We start from the raw sequence: 22,921 nt of genomic DNA, 5'->3' as shown, positions 1-22,921 counted from the left end.
GTATGATCTTAATTAATTTAAATTTAAAAATCAGATCTTAAATTATTGAATTCTATTTCTTTAAATCTTTTGTTGCTTTTGATGAGATGCAAACAATAACTGAATAAAGATTAAAATAATGCTATTACAGTAGGGCCCATTTATCCAAAACTATGTGGAGCAGAACAATTTTAAATAATAAATTTCCCCCTTATATCCCATAATAATTACTTTTGAAAATTATCAGTAGAAACAAATACACATAACTCTGTGACCCAAAAGTACACACTAAGAAATAGAGATTACAGCTTAAACATAACAATAAATAAATAAAAAGGTGCTAAATTTTTATTATTATTATTATTATTATTATTTTTCAGAACTATCACTAATTACTGAATGAGTGTCCCATGTATGATAATGGAGAAAAGCATAATAAAATTTAATAGTATAGAATAGCGATTTTCAACCGGTTGTACGCAAGAGAAAAATAGGTGGTACGCAAAGAAACAAGGTATTTTTAATTAGTACAACATCCTGTTTAAGGTTTTTTTCTCTAGCACTCGTAAATTTATGCGATCTGAACTTTGTTCAAGGTGACTTTAGCAAAATAATTCATTTTAATTTTCACAAATATTCTTTTAGCCATAGGCATAGAAAAATTTGTCATGAATGATGTTTTAAAAGGCGTAATAGAAATGCATGTTGTATTTAGCAGGAAATAAATATAAGTTCCTATAAAAAGATAATAGTATCTTATTATCATTAATTATTTTCGAGTTGATTGACTTATTAGCATGTCTGCACTTTATGCCGCCACCATTTCGGGCTCATATTGCTCTATTTTCAATTATAATAACTCCTGTCTTTAGTAACAGGTATCTTCTTGGTGCTTTGTAGTCCTTACTTTTCAACGCAATTTGAGAATACCATCGTTTGTTTTTTAATAACTCATAATATATTGTGCATTTAAATATTTGTGAAAAAATAACAAACAAAACCTAGATTTTTCAAAATAGAAAAAATGGCTAGGATTGACTAAGTGGAAAAGTGATGATTCATAGGTGATGGATCCAGGATAATATATTAACACTAAGAATATTGAAAAGGAAAGCAAAATTGCTTATAGAAAATGCGGCCTGGATCCATCACCTGTGAATCATCACTTCTCTTTTTAGCAGGGTTTCTACGAGGCGCATGTACAATGTACTAGCATTAAGAATATTGAAAAGAAAATTTGTTTGTAGAAAATATAATGAAAGTTATTTATAATTTCGATTTACTTGGAATGGAGATATAATGGGCTCTCAACCTCTGTGTTTGCAGTGAACTATTATCCAAACAAAATATACAACCATCGTTTCTCGACACATACCTTGAAACTCAGCATGCCAATTTAAAGGACAAATCTGATTATTATTTGAAGAGGAAATGGATGTCAAAAATAATAAACAAGTAATGAAAGGGTTTTTTTTTGCTTCAAGTGAAGAAGCTTTGGAAGCTAGTTACCTAGCAAGCCTAAGAATTGCCAAGACTGGGCAGGCTTACACTATTCGAGAAAACCTTATATTACCAGCAGTTAAAGATATCGTTTTAACTTTATTCAAGAAAAAAGCGGTTAATGAACTTTATGATATTCCGTTATATAACTGATTCAGTCATGAATAATGGTAAGTCAAAGAATTCATGAAATGGCAAATTCTTTGAAAGAGACAATTCAAAAAATAAAACGCAGTGAGTTTTTCGCATTGCGGTTGGATAAAAATACTGATATAACGAACTTTGTTCAATTATTCGTTTACATACATTTCAGAGAAGATAAATGAATTACCGAAGAGTATTTATTTTGTGAATCTCTTCATGATAGAGCAAGTGCAAATGAAATTTCTTTAGATTTTCATGTTATATTATACAAAAAAATACAACAGTTTCAGATATAATTTCACTAAAATTATTTACATATATACAAAATTTTTAACGATATTAAAGTGGTGTTTATTAACTAACTTCCCTTACCTTTTTTTAAGATTTCAGACTGATATTATTGATAAATGGAAAGAAGTACTATCTTCTGTTGAAGAAAAACTAGACTGCCCTTTACTTCTCACTGATGACAAAAATTGTGTACTTCTAAATTTTAATCCACAAGTTAGTATGCTTTTTATCGTTTATAATGATTTGTAACACTCTCAAGAATGGTTCCCGTAATTTTATTATCATTAAGTTTTAATCTTTAAAATTAGTCAAAAACGCACCGTTAGTTTAGCATAAACTTTGAGTATAGTTTTACACTATACTGTTTTCAAGGGCAATCAGACTCTTTTTTATTTTTTATTTATTTATTGTGTAATTAAAAATTTTATATGCATCTTTATTTTCCACTTTGAGGTGTCAATTTGTTTTAATCTTGACGAAGGGAAATATATGATCTTCGGAACACTAATTTCCCTGAAATTTCTTGCTGTTTTGGCATAGCTTCAAAAGGATGAGGATATGAGTAACTTATTTGATTTTTAAGACCTAGTGCGGTTTGGTGATAATCTGCATTACAGAGGAAGAATTCTAGATACAGTTTTAAAATAATTTAACTTTTTAAAATTATTAGTGTAAATTTTTTCATGTTATATAAATTTAATTAACATCATCGAAATGAATAAATTCGTCATCATCAACATTATCGAATTGTCAACATCCTCAAAATTGATAAATTCATCATCATCAACGATTTTTTTCTCTGCAGTTGTTTACAAAAAAGCAATAAATTCTAATTGTTTTGGCCGTAAAAGCATTGATGGTAGATGCTAATTTTGAAAGCTACTGTAAGCTGTGTTCAGCCAACAATGAAATTTAATTGTAAATGATTTTATCATTTAATTGCTATTTTGCAATTTCATTAACTAGTGATTTTTACTCTCACATATCTTAAAGAATAGTAAATGTCCTCTTCATTTGATTACATTGTTTACAATAATATAAATTTTCACGTTTAAAAAATGCTAAAATGTTTTTGTAAGTTTTCTCAATATATATGTGTGAATCTACTCATCTAGAACTATATAACAGTAAGAAATATCTACTAATATTGTATAGCTAGTAAAAAAGTTGAAATCTTTCTGACAAAATTTGGCAGAATTTTAAATTATCATAAAATATCCAATAGATTGCTGCATCATGAAATACAGTTAATTTCGTATATTTTACTACTTATTTAAATTTAGCCATTAATTTTTTGCTACTTATATCAATTTAGCCATTAATTTTTTCATTTATGTGATCCTAACTGAGCAAAAGCATTCGTATATGAATTGCTTTATTTCCAACAATTTGTCATATTTTATCAAAAATGTTTGCCTAGTTCTTCAACAAATTTGCAATGTGCACTTAATTTAAATTGATATGGAAGGGTGAACTTTTTTCTTATTACATACTCAAAAAGAAAGTTAGTTAAAATTAACTTTTAAATTTTTATAGCTGAACCAAACAAAGAAATAAAGATTTTTAATCACCAAAATTAAATTTTCTCCCTACATTCGCCATGTTTTAAGAATTTTTCTGCTTTTGATACCCGTAGGCCACAAGAATACTTGTACAAAATTTCATTTTGTAAAGCGTTACAATTAGTCCTTTGAAGTTAATTATAATAAAATTCTCTACGTTTCACTTAAACTACTTTATATATAACCACTTAAGTAAAAACTCTTATCATTTTTTTTGTAAATATTTCTGCTTTCACGAATTGATTGCTAAAGTAGAAAAATTGGAAAATCAATGGTTAGACTTTTAATTTTAAACTATGTCTTTATTTGGCATTATAAAACACAGAAAATGGTCTGGATGTTGTTTCATTATTATACAGAACAGGCATCCGAATTTAACACATTTTACACAAGAGGATATTAAATTGGAAAATCTGATTTCTGATATTTTAATAGAATATGAACTCCGAGTGAAATTGCTTTTGATGTAGTAGAAGAAATTTTTGTCTCATCAATTGAATAGACTGACTCTGAAAATGAATCTGATAACATACATAAAAGTATACCCTGAGATGTTCCGTCAAATAATGAATACCGCTTTTTACTTCCTAAAACTCAATTAAATATCACAGGATTATAAAGAAAACATGATAATGCTGGCTTAGTATAAGGGGGGTGTAGCTAAAAATAAACTTACTTAGGTGATAATTTGCAGCACGTTTACTATCACAAGAAAGAACTCCAAAAGTCTAGCAATCTCTCTCCTCCCCCCCCAAAAAGCCTTTTTAAAATTATATATATGAGCAGAAACGGTCTTTTATTCTTATATATATATAATAGATTCTGTCGAAGAACACAAGCGGTTGAATCTATAATGAACAGCGAGAATTTTGATGTAGAATCCTGAAATGCCGATCCACAATAAATAAGAAATTTGGCAGTCAAGGTATATTTAATTCAACTTTTATTTCAGTAAACCTGTTGCGGCCTCAGTCAAGTTGGTACATTAATTTTGCCTATTCCAAAAAAATTAACATTTTAGATAAATTTGCAGTAAGAAAGAAGGAGTAGACAGACAGCAGTGCAGCTGGGCCAAAGCTTAGAAAGCAAGAATGTTATGTTCAGGGTGAAATCTTAATTCAGACTGAGTTAGTTTCGGTTCTCCATGCATTTTGATCGGGTACTTAATATTTATATAAAATTACTATTGGCTGTTTCAGTTTTAGTTCCATTTACATCATCAGAATTAGGTAAGAGTCATATGACATGAATTAGTCTCGAAATGACGCAGTGCAAATAGAAGTTACTATTTTTAGAATAGAGAAAGGAAATTAATTTACGCTGCTAATTTAATCTTTTACATATTCTTTATTTTACTTTCATATATATATATATTACTGTAAAAGACCAAAATTTGGAAAATGTCGACATTCACATAGTCGCTTGGTATATGTCCAAAATATTTGCCAAATATCCTTATTTCTGACTTACACCGGCAAATGTCGACAGTCACCATGCACTAATGGTGAATGTTGAATATGTCAGAAGTTTTCAATTTGTTTTCCGCATTTCAGGCGCGGTAAAACTTCACAAGGGTGACGTAACTTTTTCGCCTGTCTTACTAAGAGGAGTAACCAATCCCTATGAGGAGAGCTTTCGTAACTCTGTAGAGGCGTTAGGCGTTTTCACTGCGCGACATGTAGCTTTAGATTCTAAACGTGAGAAGAGCTACTCGATATTACTTGCCTTCTTAATGAGAGCAGTTGCGCTTGGGTAAATGTTAAGCATTTAGTTTTAAATTTAGACAATAAAGAACTTTTTTTTTTTTTACTTTTATATTTATACCGTGTATGTCAAAATACGAAAAAGTTTAAGTAACAGCACATGTAAATAAACTTTTGAAGTTAAACAGTACATTCTAAACGAAAAAAGAAAATAATACATACACACACACACACCAATAAAAAAAAATAATAAAAAAAAAAAACTTAATAATGCGATTGAAATCTTATTGCAACAACTTTTATGACATATTGAATTGCACAAGTGTCCCTAGCTTTTACATCTGCATTTAGTTGTGGAATACTTCCTTTTGAAGTGATAGCGTGTATAGCTTTGCCCTCCACTTCTCGAATTAGCTGCAGCTGCTCCTCTCTGCGAAATTTCTTGACAAGGAATCTCATCTAGGAAAAGTAAGGAAAAGGAGAAGTAACTTTTCTATAAATTACGAACATCTAGGGAAAGTAACTTTTCTTTATAAATTACGAACTGATTACGGGTATAAAGCTGCTTGAAGGCGCCATTTTCATTTGCTAGTTTATGAAAGTCGGAGTCTTCTAGTCCAACAACAACTGCCAACACATTTCGACCATTTGTACGACCACGGTCGACATCAGGGACTTGTGTTCCTATGCGCAGCTGATCTTTTTATAGAAATTAACGATTAACTCGTGTTGTTCAATCAGGGCTTGATATGAAGATGTGGTAGGTTGCAGGTCCTCTTCAATATTTTGTTGGAATATGGTTTTCTGTATGGCTGCTGCTCAAAATTTAAAATTGTTCAACTCGGAGAACTTGCTAATACTTGAGCTCATCCACTGCGAGTTGTTCTTCGGTTTCAATATTTGCGATTTGTTCGCCAGGCAAAAAAGACGATGTTATGCCTCTTCTTGGTTTAATGCCAAACATGGATTCCAAAGGACTGGCATATTCTTCATGATATGTAGTGTTCTTGGCACATTGAACAAAGGGCAAGCCATCTGACCGTTTATTTATATCGTTATCGTTCATCCGTGCAGTTAGCATATTCTGTATTTCCCAATTAATCCTTTCAACTGAGCCTTGTGTTTGACTATGACGAGGCTTTCCATAAACTATATTAACATCTTTCCACACAGCGCATAGTTCGGATATGACTTGATTACTGAATTCCCTACCGTTATCTGAATGCAATATAGCTGGAGCACCAAATGTTAAAACAATTTAAAGAAGATGATGCGCTACTCTGCAGCTGTCTTAGTTTTCAATGGTCGTAGCTGGACAAACTTAGTTAAATTATAAGGTATTTCTCCCACCTTCTTAGCGTGCCTTCGTGGTGCTGCTGGTCTGCACGCTGGGCGCGTATCCTGAGGTCCGTGGTTCAATTCCCGGCAAAGGCTTTGCTCATTTTTCATTTCTTCTGTTTCCAAAAATTACCTAGTGTCTCTACAGTGGTGCCCGAACTAAAAGGGTTGTGGATGATGATTCTCCACACTCAGGATTTGGCAATTGGGTCCCCTAAACTCCAGTCGCCATTCCTGTGTGACTGCAGGTCTATCAGATCAACTTGACATTCTTGAGTTTAACTCAGAACTGACCATTTGTTTCACAACAATACCTTTCTTAGATGCACTATGCTTCATTTGACATTGTTTACATAAATTTAAATACAACATTACAACTTCATATACTATATTATATATTTACCTTCCAAATCTTTAATATTTTTGTATTTACCTTCCAAATCTTTAAGCATACGTGTTCTTCCTCCGTGGCCTATTCTAGTGGGAGTTTCAAATAGTAGTATGCTGAACAATTCATCATTAGTAACATAATACTGGATATTCGTTCCTCCTGGTTTTAAGGGTACAATTAATTTTTTTAAACATTAATTTTTAAAACGTCAAAACGTTTTAATCGTCTGTAATTCAAAAGTGTGCAGCACTTAGTTTTTGCAGAAATTACTTCAGAAAGTATTTTAGAGTACGCAGAAAAATTGGGACATTGTTTATATTTTTATGAAGATTCAGTTTAAAAAATGACGAGTAACAAAAACCTATTATGGAATATGTATTATACTTTAAAAAAAAATAGTGAGATTCCTTTTAAATTTAGCTACTTTTGAAGGTGTACCTAGCGACATTTGAAAGTGAGAGCTGGCATCCGTGGATATGTTGCTATTATTAATAACAGCGTGAACTGGAATTCTCTTTCCTTTTGAATTACAAGCGTATGCTATTGTGGTCGTTAATACAGTTTTTCTTCGTGTTAATAGGCATCTTGATGGATTTTTATGAGAACCATTTTCATTCTTGTTTATAATTGCATCACTGGAAGTTTCCGTTTTTGTTTTGTCTAACTGTTGATCGATGGCGCCATGGCGGAGTAAGCGATGATTATTATGTTTACAATAATTAAAATCTGGCGGCATAACACTTTCAGCTTATTGATATTGCTTTGCGTTTGCCGGTTTGTTCTTGCTTTTCGTGAAGTTCTTTTTCAGTGATATGGAAATGTGAAGCTTTCTGTACAAGAAGGTAAGATTTTTGTACTTAGGTAAGAAGGGAAGATCTGCATTTTTGTAATTTTTCAATGTGAACGAAATATGTGTAATTTGCTGATTATTATTGTATAAATGTAATTACCTTTTTTTTAATTCATATTAGTGGTCCACCAAATATAAAATTACATATGTAGTGGTCCGTGAAGTTCTAAGGGTTGACGACAGCTGTTCTAGACATGGCACATAACTTCAATCGCAGCAGAACAAAGGATTTGGCGACAGACTGTCGCCCCTCTGTTGACCTCGACTTTTCTTTTCGACCTCCACCACAGTATATCTGGGATTGTCGACATACACCGGTGATGGTCCGAATGTACGAGAATATAACGAAAAACGTCTTTCACCGACGTATTTGGTATGTGTTGATATTCACCAGTGAATGACGACATTCTCCAATTTCGGTCTTTCACAGTAACTGAAGAGAAACTGGCTTGTATTCATGTTACTCATGGAGAAAATCACGAAAACTCTTATACTGCCAGTTCGTTTATCTGTATCTGAACCAACCGAAGATCTGTATTCAGCGTTTTTGCCACTGTTGGATCTGCATTTTTGAAGTTCTTGAATTGATTCAGTTTGCTAACTATAGATAATGTAAAAAGATTACGGCATCTATTCCCCCTTTTCACCCTCTATGCCTTATCTGTGCTACATGTGGTTTCCGTAATAAAATTAAAGCATAGCTGTGGTAAAAGTAAAAAATCACATAACGCATATAGTATTTGTATGACTTTGACTATAATATGAGACATTTTTCTATTATAAAATACATGACTCTAAGAATTTCTTGTATTACTTTTTCAAAGATTAAATTTCCACCAGTTTTCATCATTTTTCTTTTTAAGTCAACGTGTGTTGAAATAAAAAGTTGACTTTGTGTTGCTAAAATATGTGTTTTTCGCCTTTTGTCTTTCCATTTATAGTTTAATATTTTTGTTATGTAAATTGAGCTTGGCTACTTTGTAAATTTTCAAACCTGTATTTTAAAAATTTGAAAAATCATCAAATCGTCAGTCATCATCATCATTTGTCAAATCTGTATTACCAAATTTCATTATTTTTTACAATTTTTAACGGCTTATCTGTAGAATATTAGCAACTAAATTTTTAATTATTATATATTTCTATATGACCTTCCTTAGTGGGGTCAAAATCAGAACTCTTTACATCATATACTCCTTTGTTTAGTTTTTGGTTTTGTAAAAATTAGAAAAATATGTTGTGCCCTTGTTAAAGCAATATATTAGCTATGACATTATCTCAAGAGTAAAATCGGTCTGCACATTTCTAAGAAGGAAAAGAAATTAATCCAGATACGTAAATATTCTGATGGCAGTTGTAATGAACTATATATAAAAATTACAGTAAAATAAATCAAACTGAAAGTTAAATTAGACTAAAAATGTGAAGAATAAATTTCAGTAATCGAAATAAATCATACTTTGTTTATTTCATATGATCCAATGATTTAAAATATTTTCTATTCTCTTTCTAGTCATTCTATTATCAAAATGCTTTATTAGGATTTTCTATTTCAATTAACACTTTTTTAGGGAAGCATCTCTGAACTGATTAGCGATGGTTCCAAATCATGTCGATGTTTTCTAATAATATAAGTAAGGTAATACAGTTAGCATAGTAATAATAATCATATTATTTTATGAATTCCTTACAATCTGTTTTTTTTTATGTCGTGCTCAAGTGAAATCTTATTTTTGTAATCATCTGTGTTTCCGTTATTATAAATGTGGCTTCAAATAATTTATAATTACTTCTGTTTATAGATAGCTGATATTGTTCAAGAGATTAGATATATCAAACAAACGGGAAAAAATAATTTGTTACCAAATGAAGCTTTAATATTTGATGAGAAGTCTGAAAACTTGCTTTTGACAAGATCCTTGCTTGCCTGCAGTGTACGATGGTTCAATGATTTAACTCTAAATTTGTCTGACTATGAAAAAAATTTGATTTCTGAACAGTGGCAAGAAATAAAAAGTTTGCTGGAGAAAGGTTATTCAGAAAAGTGGACAAATAATGGTAATTATCAATATTAATTATATTTTTTTTTCTCGAAACCTTTTTTCCTTGAGGTTTCCAAAATGCACGAGTTTCACGAGCATTTTATTAACTTTGTATTTTACCTCAAACTTGGTAAAATATTTACACAGAGTTATGAAGAAATGAAACAAGTTCCATTATGATCGGTGTTTAGGCTAAAATAACAGCTAAACCATTTTTATTATCCTCATTTAAGTAACAGAAATTAGTAAACCAACATAATTGAAATAAAATTGACAATGATAGCTTGTCATAAATTAAAAGAAACATAACGTTGAAAAATGGTTACGTCATAATTCTGTAAAGATTAGATTTGAACCAAGTCCAGTATTCTTTACTGGAGCATCTGACCTTGCTTCCTTCAAGCATTTGCTGAAGTAGTCGACAGTGGGGCGCGTCAATTCTTCCGTTGCCCACTCACTCCTCTCGGCCTCTTTGTTTTATCTGCCAGTTCAAATAAATAGGTTAGCTTATATACTTGTATAAGGCAGACGACGGTTAATCGTTCAAATAATAAGGAGCCCTTTGATGCTTGAGGAAATGCAATGTGAAACTTAACTACATAAATGATAGCTGCCGAGAGTCTCAAAGATATCAGTTCTGGAACCAGAGAACTAGTCGAATAAAATGGCCTGATCTAGTTTTGATAGTCTTAGTGGTTAGTGTCGTAGTCGCAGGTGCTTGCCAATCCTCCTGGGGCAGCGTAAACATTGGCTTAAGACGATCAATACACACAGATGTGTCCGTACCTCTAATGTTCAATATACAGTGCCTTTCTGAACAAGAAGTAACGGCATGTGATCGAGAATATGGCTGTTGTAGAGGACGCCTAATAGAATCTTGTCTAATGAAGACATGTGTAAAAGTTGAAAGTTCCAAGTGGATGAAGACACCATGGGATGTATGTCTCGACGCTGGAAATGGTCTCAGATCTTTTATTTTAAGCAGCAGAGATTGGAGAAATTCTAATTGTGAAACAGCAATCTGGGAAGAATTTCTAAAGAATAATCTAGGTAGTTTCAGAGGAACTCCTTAAACAATGTCTGCAGGTGAGGCATTTAAAAAACACTTGAGAATGGAATTCAGACCAGGGAACATTAGTGGAAGAGAATCTGTGCATAGAGTAGAGTTCTTACTCATCAGGTTGGCCTTAAGCTAGTGGTGCAGACGCTCTACCATACAAACACACTTAGGATTGTAAGCAGAGATTCAGTTTGCAAAGGAATCTAAAAATTAGGTTAATTCAACAAAAAGTTGATTGTTGAACCTTTCGATCTCTTGTGATCATTTCAGGAAACCTGAAGCGTGACACCTAGCCGGCAAGATACACATTTGTAGTAGCCTCTGCAGGCTGATCCTTTAATGGGAAAGGCCGTCTAGTAAATCGATTAGTGCATGTCAATATATACACAAATTCTTTAGATGGGAATAGAAGTCCAACAACATTAATGTGCACATGACAAAAGTGGTCGGAAGGTAGTAAAAAATTTCTGAATGAAGATTTGGTGTGCCTTTGAACTTTAAATTTTCGGCACTTTTCTACTAGATTTTTGACACTGTAAACAAAATTTACATCACTGCCATAGAGTTCCAGACAACACCTTTTTAACTAGTTTAAGTTTTGATTTAAAACTGGAATGGACAGTCCACGTAATTCGTCAAAAATTTTCTTGCGAAATATTACGGGACATGCGGTCCGATGAATGATTTGAAACATCGCAGCATAGAGGAGATAGAGAATCTCACTGAAATTTTGTAATTTCAAAGCAATCTCAGAATTTAGTAAAGACTGCAATTCTTTGTTGACTAACTTGTGTATACGAGCCAGTTTCCCTTAGAAAGTACTCCACGAAGGCATCCCTCTCCTTAGGCAGATAGCCCTCGTGTGCTTTGCCATAATTAAATACACCAACAATTTGTTGACTAAATGCTCATGAGCCATTTTAAGAATTCTTATTGGTGAAGGGACAGTTATTTCTTATATGCGAGAAAAAGTGCATCAGCAAGTATGTTCTACTTACCATCGACATACAATTTGTCAGGTTCAAACTGACTTATAAATTCAACCTGGCCTTGGAAAACACTTGTCACCAGACTTCTGCATAGCAAACGCTAAAGGTTTATGATTCGTATAAATTACGAATTCATGACTTTCCAGCATATATATAAAATACGAAGCTGAGGAATAAACTGCAAGGAACTCTGTATCAAATTTATTGCATTTCACCTCAGTCAGCATTAATTTTCGAGACGGAAATGGCAAAGGTTCATTGCGATTATCAACGTGCTGCTGTAACACTACACTGACTGCAATTTTTGAGGCCCTGTAGAAGAAGACAACCCAGATTTAAAATTGTAGTATAGTAGCTATGTAGGGTGAGCTATCGAATTTTCACAAGCTGCAAAGGAAGATTTTGTGGCTATAGACCAAACCAATGGTAACTTATAGTTTTTGATTTTCTTTAAAAGCTTCTTAGCGTACAATAGAGCCTGTGATCAAGCAGCTTTGTGGATAAACCGGCGATAAAAATTTAAAATTTCTAAAAAACGTCGTAACTATTTGTAGTTGACAATCAAGAATAAACTTTTAGAACATTCACTTTGTCAGGTATGGGGATAACAGAAAATCCAAAGAGACTAATTCTTTTCCCCCCAAGCACGCATTTGTCTAAATTGACAATTACTCAGTATTCATGCAACTTTTTAAATATCTTTTCCAGGTCAGCTTTGTGAGTTGTCTCATCAATAGAAGTGACAAGGATGTTGTCTAAGCAATAGTCGATGTCCCTTAAGGTGCTATCTACAAATTTTTGAAAAATTTGTTCTGCATTACGAGGTCAAAAGCACATAGCTTTGTATTTAAGTAATCTGATAAGAAATATAATTACTGATTTAGGGATACCAGGTGGATGAATTGAGACCCGGTGTTAGACTTTTACGAAGTCAATTTTTGAAAAAAAATGTTTTCCTATGCAAATTAGGAATACAGTGGTGGACACTTTTGGAAATTTTTATGTTTTTGAACTTTGTATGCTTATAGAAAATGTTACGTTTCGCAAAATGCAAACTTGTATATATCATTTTAAAGGGAATTTATTACTTTATACAAAACACAAAATTCAATTATTTGCAATACAGAAAAGTTATATGTACTTTAATATAAATAAAAAACACAGTTATGAAGTGGTTTGTAATGTCTAAATTTCCTGGCCAATCACTGTTCTTGTTCTGAGAACCAATCAAATGTTAGTAACTGCCAGTAGAAGCTGACGTCATGTTTCCACTTGAAACAATTCATTATTTTGCTTTGTTCTGTAGAAGGAGGACCTGTTTCTTATACACTGCAATTACAAGTAGGAATTTTTGTAAAAATTTTTAATATTTAATCAAGAAGCAATGACATCAAATAAAAGAGTAGATTGGACACCTAGAAAGAGATGTAATATTATTGTGTTACGAGAAAGTGGTCTTACCTATGCTGAAATCGCAAGACAGGTGGGTGGTTCAGTGACTACATCTGGAATCCGAAAGTTTTGTTTACGATATCAGGAGACAAATTCAATAAAAAACAGAGAAGGAAAAGGACGAAAAAGGTGCACCACATCTATTGATGACAGAAGAATAAACAGACTATGTCTCCAAGATAGAAAAATGTCATCAGCAGCTATCAGAAGTGATCTGAATGATGCTGGTGTTTCTGTCAGTTCAAGAACAATCAGGAGAAGATCAACAGATGTCGGACTGAGAGGTAGAATTCCACGAAAAAAGCCTTATCTTAATTTTCAGCAACGGAAAAAAAAAAAAAAAAGACTACAGTGGGCAAAGGAACAAATTAACTAGACAGATGATCAGTGGTCACAAGTTATATGGAGTGATGAAACTAAGATATCGTTATTCGGTAGTGATGGGCGAAAATATGTAAGACGTAGAATAGGAGAAGAGCTACATCCTGACTGCATTCAAGCAACTGTGAAGAACCCAGTTAGTATTATGATTTGGTCATGCATGTCAGCAGATGGTATTGGTCGCCTTCATGTCATCGATGGGAAACTGAATGCCAGAAAATACATTGACACTATTCTAGAACCAAACTTTCTACCTTCCATCAGAGATCTCTTTCCCAACAATTCTTCGTTTATTTTTCAGCAGGATTCTGCTCCTTGCCACACGGCCAAAATATCGAAAGTGTGGTTTCGTACAAAGAGCATTAAATTGTTGTCATGGCCAGAAAACAGTCCTGACCTCAATCCTATCGAAAATTTGTGGCACTTTGAAAACTCTTGTCCGAATGAGGCGCCCATCAAATAAAAGGGAACTAATTGAGGCTATAATTGTTTCCTGGCATCATGTAATAACGGAAGAAGAGCTTAAAACTTGTCAGCTCAATGAAACGTCGATGTGAAGCTGTAATCAAAAATAAAAGGTACCCTACTAAGTACTGATAACTCACTGCAATCATTACTATCTAATATATATCGATAACAATTATCGTTTAATTTTTTTGTATTGCAAATAATTGAATTTTGTGTTTTGTATTGAATTCAGTAATAAACTCTCTTTAAAATGATACATACAAGTTTGCATTTTGTGAAACGCAACGTTTTCTATACAAAGTTAAAAAACATAAAAATTTCCAAAAAAGTCCACAATTTTGGCCAAATCTCTAAGTCGGCAAACGGTCCGGCAGTTTCACTGAATTTAAACAACGATACTAGCTCCCCAAATACGCCACTGTCTTTCTTCAGCGCCTAATGAGCAAGACTTGATCACTGACTCTTTGAAGGCTGAATTATTTCCAATTTCAACAGCAATTTAATTTCCTTTTTTCAAAGTCTGAAGCTTTTCTGGAAGACCGCCAGCGGCCGAGCGGTAAAGTCGCTGAACACTGGTAGTTCGGTCCGTGGTTCGAATATCGGACATTAGCAATCAAAAGTGTTAATTTACTCTTGTCTGACAGGGCTTTGAAGAAATTTTTTTGGGGGGGGGAGGGAATAGCGTATTGATGCACTGATATCAACCTGAAAACGTTGTCCTTTTTCTTTCTTTTTTAATCTAAAACGAAGAGATAGTTCATCATTCTGCCTTCACCTGTAGCCATCATTACGAATGATCACCAGCATTTTGCAACTAATTGCAGGGCGAAATACATTTTTTGTTTGTCCGGGAGGACGGAGGTGGTCTGCCGTTTTGAAGAAATAGCTTAACTTATATACTTTTAAGCTGGCATTTATCTCCATGCAAACTCTGCATCATGCAATGGTGAATCATTCAAATACAAGGAGTCTTGGGGGAATGCAATATGCAAAGCTTAACTATAGAATGATTGTCACCACAAAACTATAGTTTCAGTTCATTGACTGATTGTACCTAAAAGCTAGTGGTAATTACAATGCATCAGTTAATTGGATTGTGTCATCACATTCCAGCTGAAAAATTTGAACTATGTTTAATTCATGTGTGTTGACTCAGGATATCATATGCGAATTCATGTGTGTTGACTCAGGATCAAAACAACAGACTAACTGCAATTAGTCAGGAACTTTAATATTATGCAAGCAAGGAGGAAATTTTCATGGACAGAATTATTGCAGGTAACGAAAAAATTTATAGCTACTTGGCTGAGATGAAATCACATCCTCGATACAATCTCCATGTGACATAGTGACTCCAGGCAAAACATTTGAGACAACTCAGGTCAAATATAAAATTTATGTTACCTTTTTAAATCTATTAGGAATTTTTATTTAGAATTAGAATAATTGGATTTTTATACATGGCAAAGTACACTAGGATTATCTGTTGATGGGCTGGATCCTTCACTAAAGATGATTTTCTTAGAGACGCTAGCCCAGAGTCTCCATTAGACATAGTCGCTCCAAACAAAATTATGTGTGACAAGCCATGTCAATTGTGAAATTCATGCTAACCATCTTTTTAATCCTATTAGGAATTTTTGCTTCAGGAATTAGACAGATTGGATTTTTTGAGCATGTTGAAGTACACTAGGATTATCTGTTGATGGGATAGATCCTTCACTGAAGATTTTCTGAGGGACGCTAGGGTTTATTTATTTATAAGAATTAACATTTACTCGATTAGTTACACTGCTGGCTATTAAAATTGCTACACCATCAAGTAAAGCAAACAGCAGAATCTTATTTATTGCTCATATACAGTATAATGGGAGGGAGACATGATTAAATTTGCAGTTGTTTTGGGGTAAACAGCACGTACTCGATTAGTTACACTGCTGGCTATTAAAATTGCTACACCATCAAGTAAAGCAAACAGCAGAATCTCATTTATTGCACATATACAGTATAAGGGAGTGAGACATGATTAAATTTGCAGTTGGTTTGGGGTAAACAGTATACATAATTCAGTAAATAAAACTGCCACTTCTGGCAGCAACAATGATTGTAATCCAATCGGACATCAAGTTGAACTGTGCTTGGATGACAGACACAAGTACTTCATTCTATGTGGCTTTATGTCAGCGTTCATTATTCCTAGTGTGTGTCTGTTGAATGACGGCATGCCAGTGCCTCAGCAGCCTATGAACAGATGTTTCCAGTGGGATAGAGATCTAGAGAATATGCTGGTACGCCAACAATCGAACACCTTCTGTGTCAAAGAAGGTAGGAACAGCACAGGCAGCGTGTGGTCATACAATTATCTTGAACGTCCTCGTGTATTATGCCTTTGAAGGATGGCTTTATGTAGGCCTCAAAGATAGGGCACAGCCACGGACCTTAACATGTCAGAAATGTAACAGCGGCTGTCCACATTACTGACTGGGCGAATAAGAAGTTACAGCAATGTGTATCCAATAACACTCCATACCAGTTGTATGTCAGGTGTTGGGCCTGCATTACTATGACAAATGCAAGCTGGAAAAGGTCTGTTCTTGGTACTCCCATACAAAGATACATCCATCATGATGTTTCATATGTCCATCATCATGCAGAATCGGAATAATTTGAAAAGACAATGTGGTGCTACTTCTGTGCCTAGTGTCGTCATACGGCACTGTAGTTGCGCCTGTCTCTGCTACAACAATGGTCGTCGTGCTCAGCATGCAGTGCTGAAAATATTGTGTAATTTTCCATGTAGACACTTATCCTGCATGTAAGCCAATTTCCTGACTAAGGGTGTATGATGTGGCAGTATCCCACAAGGCCGAAAGGACAACATGTCTATCCTCTTGCGCGTTAGTAGCTCGGGGCTACTGAGATCCTGCTAGTGCTTAGGCGCTTCTGGATTCGTCAGTTTCGTACTCCCTTGAAAGCAATATCGTGGATTAATAAACCAGTTCTGATGGACCACAATTCCTGCCATGGTCGAGTTCCGACACACGCTAGTAGGAGTTTCTTCTTTTTTACATAAGACATAACATGATCTTTACACAAATAATTCACATTCAAATGAAGTTTCCAAATGAGGAACCTGCTGTCTAGTTTTCCCATTTATATACAATATAAGTGGCGTTACTCATTTCTGCTTTGTCCACATGCACTGAAATTCTAATCAATTACATATACTAATATGTAGTACATTTCATGCAAATTTGATGTTTGTTGCATCCCACTTTCTTGGGGTAACAATTTTAGTGGCCAGCAGCGTATTATTTTCGATTCAATTTAATTTTATGAATAGTGACTTTTTTAGCATAAATACGAATTCAATTAACATATTATTTTCATTATGAAAATACATTCATTAAGAGGGTACATTCATAAGCAATGCAAACATTTAAACAGAGGTTATGTCACAATTTACGTTAATAATTACTATGCCTATTTTTATCTTGATTGGTTTATATTTGACATTACTTAATAATATATGATAGTACTTTGCAACGTCTTTTAGAAAACGAGACTATGCCTGGAACACATGTTATAGCAACATATGATTACAGATCCACTTTTTTTAATAATAAATGTGCTAGATTGCTATATACTGTCACGGATGTGTATGCCAGTAGAATTGCTCAAGTCATCCTATTTCAATGTACTCAAATAGTGTATCAGAGCTCAGTGCACGTTGTGGATACTTCCATAATGAAGATATTTCTTCATGAATTTCGAGGAAAGAAAGAAATCGGATAAACCAAGATCAGGTAAGTAGGGGTCATTGTGAATACCTTTTTGTATCACAAGCATGCCCTTTTGAATAAAAAATTCGGTGACTGAAAGAATATTGTGGCCTACAACATTATCATAGCGCAGCATCCATGATCTAGCAATGCACTGAACTCTTTTGTACAGTCTGTTAATTATCCTACAGTGAAAATGTGGTTAACTGTCTGTAAGCAATCCTTTCACTGTACCTGCCCCCCAAAATGAACATGGACTTGATTTTTGACTTGCTGATTCTAATTTATTTTTATCAGATCGGAAAGGAATTTGCATTTATTACATGTCTGTTAAATTTATTTTTAGTTCTTATTAAATCATTTTCAACATCGGGTTCACACACAAAGTATTTCTTAATAAAATATAATTGATTCTTAATTTCTGAACAGATAAAGATAGGGATTTAATAAGTTCCTTTTTTTTTTTTAATTTTTTATTTTATTTTATTTTATTTTATTTTTTTCAGATTCTCAAGATTATGCCAAAAAGCTATATGCAGTTACAAAAACTATTTTTGATAGCGTGAAACAAGCAAAAGAAAATGTTAAAAATGTTCAAGAATTTATCCAAACCTGGAGCAAAATACCCATTTATGTTCGTGAAACTCCTACTTCTTTGGCCGATTTTGCATTTTACACAACACCAAGATTAAGGCAGCAAATAAATTTTGTTATTCAGACAGCAGAGATTATGGACAGAGTATTAGATGTATGTATTAGCATTTTATTCAATTATATTAATTTCACTTTATTAACATTATTTTTTTATATATAAAAATATATGTTTAACTTCTTTTTATCATATAAGGCTTATTACCTCCACACAAGATTAGTTATTTTATTTAATTATTCATGACATCTTGTCTTACATCTACTTTTAATAAATAAGGACTCAGCCAATCCGATGTCACCGCCTGCTCACGTGATCATGGTCATTTTCCCTTCTAAACTTTCGACAGTTCGTCTTGGACTCAGGTATCAGTTTATCTCCACACCCACAGCGGAACACACTTGAAGACAACGGGAACACGTCGTGCATTACTTGCACAACAATCGCAGCCTATCAACGGTAGTTATTGTTGTTGCGAGTTGATTAGTTCCGTTTGAACTGAGATATTTTAATTAGCTTGCATCGCGTTGTATTTTAACATTTTTACTAATCTCAAGTATAACTACTGATTATACTGCGTGATATTGTGAAATCTTTTACGAATATCTCTGAGAAAAATTCCAGCATTCTGATATATTTCGTTTGATAAGAATAAATTTTATTAACCTATTATCGGACTTGTGCGTTGACTATATTACGAACCCGTACGCACGCAACACTTTTTGGTGTCAGGAGCGGAATTGAATGTCTGACAAGAGCGATGGATAAGCAACTAAGACAGTTGCTGACTGCATTTGCTGCATTCCAAAAAAAAGATGGAAGGGGCCATCAGCTCCGTTAAAATAGTGATGAAAGCGGGTCAAGAATCCGCTAAAGCTGAGTTGAAAGCCCCTCAAGAAAAGATTGAAGCATGTCAAGAGGAAATAAAAAAAAAAAAAAATTGCCTGCATAATAGAAAACAAATTTGAAGCTATGGAAAGCAGAATAGACGCTGTTTTAAATAAAGTTGAATACATTGAAGAAAGAGTTTCTTATGTCAAAGAACAAATAGAAAAGGATCAAGGAAGTACAATTTACGGAGTTCATAGGCAATTACGCCTTTACCTCCACATCTTCAAAGGAAATTAAATCATCCGAAAGAGGGGATTGTCAAATAGGGTAAAATTTTGATAAGCCGAATGACTTGGAGTAAGTGCCTTCACACTGAGTCAAAAAAAGCAAAAAACTCAGAAGGTCTTAATTTTGCGCCGAAAAAGGGCCAGAATAATTTAGATAGGGGCAGCCATAAAAATTTTGACTAGAAAAATAAAAGGTGATGTTTCCTTGAACCTTGATAATCATTTTCTTTGCATACGTCAGATGAAGAATACGCAGGGGAATTCCGATGCGCGTTCTTCGAGGTGGGAGGGAGGGGGGAACCTGTTTACAGGTCGAAAAAGTAGTTCTGCCAGTGATCAGCTGGGAGGGAGAAGTTTCATTTTTGACCGCTATTCAATGCGGTTTTTAAAGGCTAAAAAGGACGCTGTTAAGCGCCTAAGAAAGTTCCTTTTTAAAGAAAGTAGAAGCTATAATTTAACAATCTTTTTCAGTTTTACTTCATTTGATAGGTTAAAGTATTTTAAATCAGTCCTATTTGACTGTGATGTTTCTTATTAAGGAAACGTTAAAGGAGGTTCCTCGAGTTAATGCCGTGTGCACTAAAGAACTTTAGAGGCGGGGGGGGGGTTAAGGAACGAGAGGTAGTTATTCACGTGGCTATCAGTGTGCTCATATCTAGCCCGTTTAAATGGCAGAGCTGAATATTCCCTGTTAAGAACCGCTCTGGGTCTTTTCCGGGAAGAAGCAACAGCAGGATCGTATACGGGTAGCATATAAAGCACAGGATTTGCAACACGTTGAATATTTTTGAAAAATTTTTCCGAAAGTCGCTGTATATAGCGATTAATGGGCATAATTTTGAGGTCGTTATGAATCTCTTCGTTCCGTACAAACCACGGAGCTTTTAGAATTTGCCGAAGCATTTTAGATTGAAAAATTTGGACATGTTTTCTGTTAGTCAGTGCACATGGGCCCCATATGGGACACGCATACGTAAGAACCGGCCTAATCATTGATTTGTAGAGCAAGATTTTGTTATCAGTTGACAGGTCGCTATGACTAGCTAAAAGGGGGCGTAGGGCGGTTTTGACAGCTGTCGCACCCGCTATGATTTTGCGGATGTGAGGCTGCCAAGTTAATTTTGAGTCTAGTAAAACACCTAGATATTTGTAAGAAGAGACCCAGGGAATGGGTTCACCGAAGAGCATTAAATTAGGTAAACTTGAGATGTTTCTTCGGATGAACATAATGGCAGCACATTTTGCGACATTAGTTTTGATTTTATACAGACCGAGCCAGAGTTCTAAGGTCGAAAGGTAACTCTGCAATTGTGAGATTACCTGGAGGGTGTTGGAGTGTTGTGAAATGATGGCTGTATCGTCTGCGTATAACGCAAGATCGATATTTGGGGCCTTAGGAATATCATTTACATAAAGGTTAAAGATTGCAGGGGCAAGGAGACTACCTTGAGCCACCCCAGCATAGATTGGGCGGGGAGAGGAGAATTCGTGGTTAACTCGCACGCGGAAACTGCGTCCGGTCAAGTACGAGTTAATAATTTTAATGAGATGGGCCGAAAAACCAAGCCGCATGACCTTGTAAATAATCCCGTCATGCCAAGTCCTGTCAAAGGCTTTGGCAACGTCTAGATAGACAATTCCAGTTTTCTCTCGCTTACGAAAGCCTTCGTGAATGAATTCCACTACACGGAGTAACTGGTATACCGTGGAGTGTTTAGGTCGGAAGCCGAATTGTTCCGGGATTAGTAAACTTTGATCCCGACAGAATTCATTCAGGCGATTAAGTAAGACAAATTCATAGATCTTAGAGAGAGAAGATAACAGACTTATGGGTCTGTAATTGACGGGCAGGTTTAAATTTTGTCCCGGTTTTGGAATGGGGACGACTGCTGCAATTTTCCAGCAGTCGGGGAAATAGCTTCTCCTGAGCATTAAATTTATGAGTACCGTGATCCATATGATAAACATAGGGGGGGGGAAGTTTTTGATCATGCGATTCGAAATAGAATCTATGCCAGGTGCCTTGTCAGGTTTCAATTTATCTATGAAAACCATGACTTCAGTAGGGTCCGTTGGCCTGAGTTCAGTTGTGATAGGTTGTGTTAAAAAATCTTTAACCCGTGCTTGTATGCGCCCCTGTGTAACCGGGCGGTTACAGTAGAAGTCGTGGTTTGTTGTGAATTGAGTTGCAAGGCTGTCAGCTATGACATTCGCCTTTTCTGAGTCAGTGTAGGCCATCTGTGCGCCATCGGCCGTTTGAAGGGGCGGAATGTATGTTTTATGTTTGCGTAATCGGGCGGCTGCGCGCCAAATCGATTTGTCTTCAGTCGTTAGGGACTCAATGTATGTTTTCCACTCCGCTTGTTTTAATAAGCGGGTTTCGGTCCTTATCTCGTTCTGTATCTTGCGAAATTGGGCACGGATATTGGGATCTCGTGACCTTTGCCAAATTCTTCGCAAGTAATTACGCTGCTTAATTTTGAATTTAGTCTCAGGTGGGAGCCTAGCACCTGGGTGTTTGCATGGTTTTGAAGCCGCAGCTCTCGCTTCTTTCAGTAAAGACTCCAGACTTTTGATATGCCTGTCAAAGTCCGAATTGCTGGAAATTTTGATGGGAGGGAGTGAAGTTTTTTCCAAAAGAAATCTAAAGTCGTCCCAGTTTGTTGAGACTTGCTCCTCTAATTTTGAGTATCGGTTTTGAATATCTAAGGTTATCAAAACGGGGTAGTGATCAGAGTCCAATTCCTGAATCACTTTTATCTCATGCCGAAAAAATATATTATAAAAGGCAGCCAGATCAAGAACTACAGGGGACCTTCTAACAGGGTAAAAAGTCGGGAGGGTAGGAGCTATGATCTGTACATGGTTACTCTGGCACCATGAATTTAGACTAATACCATACCTGTTCTTATTAGAACAAAACCATGCGGTATGGCGTGAATTTAGATCACCAGCAATTATTAGGTGATTTGAAATATTCAAAAGTTTATCAAAATCACTGACAGGAAAAACTGGCCTTCCACGTGCTCTAGACAGTGGAGGTAGATAAGCTGAGACTATTGTCAGCGGGGAGGAATTTTGAAGGAAAATTTTGATGATTGTCGCTTCCAAAAAATTTAAATCAGGGGACGGTATCATGTGCTTTAACGAACGCTTCACATAGATACAAGTGCCACCACAGGGATTTCTGCCCTGTGACACCCTGTCAGTACAATAAATGTC

The 22,921-nt window shown here is 34.7% G+C and overlaps 1 protein-coding gene across 3 annotated transcripts in view; it reads left to right on the top strand.

The window, feature by feature from the left end:
• Positions 1 to 22,921, top strand: part of LOC118184455 (dynein beta chain, ciliary-like) — a 121,667-nt gene that overhangs the window by 62,754 nt on the left and 35,992 nt on the right. For all 3 annotated transcript variants that reach the window (XM_085813726.1, XM_085813727.1, XM_085813728.1), the window contains 3 exons: positions 2,007 to 2,127; positions 9,561 to 9,816; positions 18,439 to 18,680. In XM_085813726.1, coding sequence (XP_085669852.1) covers positions 2,007 to 2,127; positions 9,561 to 9,816; positions 18,439 to 18,680 — 619 coding nt within the window. The remainder of the gene's footprint in view (positions 1 to 2,006; positions 2,128 to 9,560; positions 9,817 to 18,438; positions 18,681 to 22,921) is intronic.

This window comes from Stegodyphus dumicola, chromosome 3 (assembly GCF_044657685.1).
Source record: "Stegodyphus dumicola isolate Sdum_Otavi_A_Nest chromosome 3, ASM4465768v1".
NCBI classification, from domain to species: domain Eukaryota; kingdom Metazoa; phylum Arthropoda; class Arachnida; order Araneae; family Eresidae; genus Stegodyphus; species Stegodyphus dumicola.
The sequence above is the reverse complement of the archived record's forward strand: the minus strand, read 5'-3'. Positions and strand labels throughout refer to the sequence as shown.